General features: G+C 47.5%; 1 protein-coding gene across 1 annotated transcript in view; it reads right to left on the bottom strand.

Annotated features, from left to right (window-relative positions):
• The window catches only part of LOC108750352, a 48,143-nt gene extending 46,324 nt beyond the window's left edge, over nt 1–1,819 (bottom strand). The window contains exon 1 of the mRNA XM_018489750.1: nt 580–1,819. Coding sequence (XP_018345252.1) covers nt 580–1,743 — 1,164 coding nt within the window. The 5' untranslated portion in view covers nt 1,744–1,819. The remainder of the gene's footprint in view (nt 1–579) is intronic.
• Between the last annotated feature and the right edge of the window lie 3,237 nt (nt 1,820–5,056).

The raw sequence follows: 5,056 nt of genomic DNA, 5'->3' as shown, positions 1-5,056 counted from the left end.
AAGTCGAATTTACGGGCTGAATATAGGACAGTTTCGCGGTGACGTTATTCGCGGTTCTCCGCACACACCGTTACAACGCGTAGTGTAGTGCAAGATTATTGTAACCGTAACCTATCTCGATCCGTCCTCTTAGAGAACAGACAGAGACATGTTGCACGCTTGTTGGAAAATATAAGAAATATAAATAGAAGAAAAACGTTTGATGCATTAATATGTAAATCTTATAGCCAAGTATACAGATTGGTTGGGAGTGAAAAGTTGAAAGGCACGAAAAATCTATAAATAATTTCATCCAGATCCCTGAACGTTTCACGCTGAACGAGCAACGACAAAAGCAGCAAAGTCCATACCGGGACTGCATTCCGACGCGGAGCTTATCGGTCGCGCGCTTCGTTTATCGGTTAAATCACGTCGACTCCTCGATCGGCGAGAGATTATACCTCGATGCCTCCCGCAAACGCCCGCTAACTTAATCCTTGCGGCTGTTCATGGACTCTACCTGTTCAGGGACTCTACATCACTCGCGCTTACGGGACGCCAGGTCCGTCGTACTAATCCCGCTTGTACGGACGTACTCACCTTGTTGTGCGGCAGCTGCGTGGGCACGTAGAGCGGTGGATCCAAACCCGGACTCGTGACGGCGTGACGTCCGATAATCCTGTCGGCCGCTTTCGGGTCGTAGCCTTCCGGCTGACCGATGTGGAAGCCCTTGCTCTTGACCCAGAAGCGGAACTTGCTGTTTTCGGCGCTGTTCACCTCCTCGCCGCGTAAAGTCCGCAAAATGCGCGCGTACTTCTTGATAGTGATGGTCTTGGTCTTGGCAAGATCACCGTACGTCTTGATCACCCACGGCTGATAAGTGTTGAACATCGCGTCGTTCTGAAATTTCCTCGGCGACGCGGCGGCTCCGTCGACTCCCTTCGTCGGGCCCTGCTGTCCCTTTTGCATACCGTACGCGGCCCCATTCATATTCGGCGACGACATCGTCGTATACGACATCGCTATTCCGCTCTTCGTGTCGACCGTGGCGGTGCCGCTCGCCGCCGCGTATCCGCCGTTTAACGAGTTCGCGGCGCCGGATGCGGCTAAGGAACCACCGGTCATGTTGGAAATGTCGAGGTACGAGACGGACGAGCTCTTGCCGAGGTTCGTGGCGTTGCCGACGAAGGTCGCCATGGTTGTCGACATGTAGGGAATCGGCGTAGGTGGCATGGCGAGGCTTCCGGCGCACAGGCCGGCCGTTTGTCCAGCCGTCAAGCCCAGCCCGGTTACGGAAGCGTACGATGGCACGTCCGTCATGTTCGACGTGGTCGGCCAGCTGGTCGAGAGCACGGAACTGTTCGATATATCGCTCGTCGAGCAGGAGGCCGTGTTGGCAGCCGTCGAAGTGGACGATGATTTCGTCTGTGTGGCTGATCTCGAGACGGAAGCTCCGCGACTCTTCGAAATCGGGCTGTCGGTTGAGATACTCGTGGTCGCTGAGATCGAGGATGTCGAGGAAGTAGGACAGCTACTGTTCTTCCCTCCGCTCGTCGAGGTCCCGCGAGATTTCTTCGTCGGTGGCTCGTCCCGGGTGTTGTTCATCGAGTTCAAATTGCCGTGGGACGGGCTGTTGTTGTTCTCGCTTCTCGAACGCTTGCTCGACGACGCTCCAGTCGCCGTGGACAGTGATTGGCTTGACGGAGTCGGTGAATTGTTCACCGGTGCTCTGCGACGTAGACCCATCGTTATCGCGCTAGCCATAACTGTGCGTGTTTACGTGTCGCAACCGAGCTCTTCACCGTTATTCTCCGACCAACACATCGACCCCTGCCCAGCACACTTTAAGCACAAGATCATACAAGATCACACTAAAGGGGATCACTCCCGTAACACTGCGACGTTCGTCGACGAGATTCAGTAAGTCACTCCCGCTGCGACGATGGTCTACCATTCGAGTATCGCCACCGAGAAGTGACTCGACGTTTTTCTTTGTAATGACGATGACGCCACGGCAAGGTGATGTTGCGTCCCTGAAAACAAAAGAGGGATGAAATGTGACGAGAAGAATTAGCTATGCGCAATTAAGTGGCGGAAACGTTTAAGCGCGAGGGGCGCCGCTAATGGACTAGCCGAGTGGGTGGAGACTATCGCCGGTGGGAGAGGAAGATTATAGCTGCTCGGGGATATAATACGCGGCAGAAATTCACTCGGGAAATTGACTCTCGGCGCCTTCCACCTTCTGTCCGATAATAGATGCGCGGCGTGGCGAAACTCTCACTGTGGAAATCCTCCGTTTTAAGAGATTTCATCGTTCTCGCCTCCTTCGAGCTTCTACATCGAAGAACCGTAAACCCCAACCGTTAACAACTAGCGAACTTGGTTATTTATTTTCAGAGCAGCGTAAGCGAGAAATTTCGCTGGAATCAGTACGGTTGGATTGCATTTTTTCCATCCATTTCGTTCCGAAACCAGGTAATAAAATTTGTGCCTAGCGGCTTAATCTTCGAGCGCCCCAATCTAGTTTCCCTCTCTACTCTATAATAAATACAACTCTTTCTTTTTTTGGCATACATCTGACTAGAATCATAAATACACCGACGATATATTATTAGTAGCGTTTCAATGATAAGTATTATGTTAATCATGTCATTAATCATGTCTTGTTAAGAAGACGGCAGCGTCAACTACGTATACTGTTAACACGCTATCTATTTCAATGAGTTGAATACAAAATCGTACTACAGATGCGATTGATCCAACTGAATAATTTCGTCATTTTTTAAAAGCTGTAAACGCTGACCGCTTTGACGCCCTATACGGAAAGAACGATTTTTTAAGTATTTAAACACTTAAGTATTTAACAACTATTTTTTTCCCCTCTTTGGGGCCCCAACCACAAAAGCCCATAGGTAAACGCGTTATTGCCCGACACTATCTTTTAACATAAACGGGCTTACATACCCCGTAAGTTTAATTTTCAAGAACACAATTTAGGCATTATTATTATAATGCTATGCAAAAAGGAATGAACCTTTCTATGAGAGGAAGAATCAATTACTCTCACTTGTACACGTCATTCGTTCGAGGTAGAAGCCTCGTAGCTTCTTCGTGGATATCACGTCTCAACTCTAACCGCGTATGAAGAAACGGGGACTTTTCGCAAGAACGGCATTAAGGATAGTCAACGACACTGGCACAATTAGCCAGCAGTTTACACGACGTACTAAGCATGGGGAAACCGGTTTAGTCGCCACGACCTTCCTTTCGCGCGTGGGCTATTTTTGCGCTCCGTATCTGCATGACCGATATCGAACTAAAATATAATATACTATTACGTGTGATTGGAAAAAGAAAAAAAAGCACGTCGGCGCAGGATCGAACGGTTATTGCTCTCAATCATCTCCCGCGGCGAAAGCTGTAGCGAAAATAATGAGATATAACGACCTAAAAATGAAGCCATCCCTTCGCACGATTGTCCGCCCTTCCTCCCTCCCTCCCTCCCTCCCACTGAGACTACACATCGGGCACCCTAGATGTCACACCCTCCGACAAACGTTTTATCTCACGCTGCTTTGTCTATAGAATCGGAAAAAACTAACGATTCGTCTGTTGTGTGTTCATATGCCGAATGTAAATTTGTGTAGCGAGGCGAGATGTGTTTTCGAGATCATCGCAAATGTATCGCAAATTCACGTACATACTACGGATAAACGCAGTCAAGCGGTACAAATCGCGGCGCATACCTATAAGAGCGGAAGCTAATTCAATAAGCTCGATCGAGAACTGTCCGTCTACCTTGGGCAGTTCGCTAACGGCTAAACGTTCCGAGGGCGACACTTAAAGCCCCCATGGGTCGCAGAATATCAGAATAATCCTTGAAATACCGGATCGGCGAGTCGTTCCACCGTGGCGGAAGGATATCAAAATGAAATCTTGGGAGGTCGGAAACAGGCAATTTTGTCGGTGCCGATTTTGGACTGTGCTCATACCCAAGTTGTTGAAAATCGTAAGAGACATTCAATAAGCGCGATTTGAGCAAAATGAGAGAGCTGCTTTGATATAAGATGAGACTTTAAAGATGATAAAATAAAATAGGGGGAGAAACAAGATAAAGAGTTGAATTTTCCATCTTATTACATAAAAATAGCTTGTAAGATAACAGTTTGCGATGTAATCGAAATGAGTCAGTATTCTTTTGACCGATTGATAAAGTAGACTTCAATTTATAGTCAAAAATTGTATAAGCAAACGAAATATATATAAACGTTAAATTTATGTATTACATAATAATTTTGTTTTTATTACTTAAAACTAGATTAGTCTGATATCGTGAAGAAGCAATATAAAACTGATAGGAAATAATAAGATTTTCATCGTGTTCATGATAAAGGCTAATTATCATAATATCAATAAAGTCGAGAGATATCCCTAAATACACCTGGTTGGATGCCTCGGTGGGAGAGTCACGCGATGAACTGGCATTGGGAAGGATTTCTTATTTTTGCGATTTATCGCCCTCGGGAATGTCAATCAGCGAGCCGACTGGTTGACCGATCGGCCGACTGGGTTCCCGAGTAAATGGCAAACCTCTGCGGTTTACGCCAGACAATCGAGAAACAAGCCCGCTGGCGGAAACTAATTCAATGAGGCCGATCGAAGCGTCTAGTGTGGTGGCTTACATAATGGCCGGGCCGCGATGTACGCGATTTTCTTCAATTGATGGTGAGCCAGGAAGAGAGAGAGAGAGAGAGAGAGAGAGAGAGAGAGAGAGAGAGAGAGAGAAATGGAAGACAGGATACGGTCGAAAAGTCACGATGATATCATCTTCAGATAACCGACATTGTCCTAATGCGGAGATACGATCGCGCGAACGTGCGAAAAGGTTTATTTCGAGAGCCACGATCCCGGAGCGCCTTAATTAACGGCTCGATTAAGCACCTATTAACTACCGCGGTCGCATTTAACCCACGCTGCCGGTTCACGAGCTCGTAGACGGAATCGATAGGAAGGGACCAAAGGGAACAAAGTTGTAGTAGGTACCGTAGAACATTTGTGCTCTTTATTTTTAAAAGAA

The sequence above is a fragment of the Trachymyrmex septentrionalis genome, unplaced genomic scaffold, assembly GCF_001594115.1.
Source record: "Trachymyrmex septentrionalis isolate Tsep2-gDNA-1 unplaced genomic scaffold, Tsep1.0 scaffold36, whole genome shotgun sequence".
In the NCBI taxonomy this organism is placed as follows: domain Eukaryota; kingdom Metazoa; phylum Arthropoda; class Insecta; order Hymenoptera; family Formicidae; genus Trachymyrmex; species Trachymyrmex septentrionalis.
This window is presented reverse-complemented; position numbering and strand designations above follow the sequence as displayed.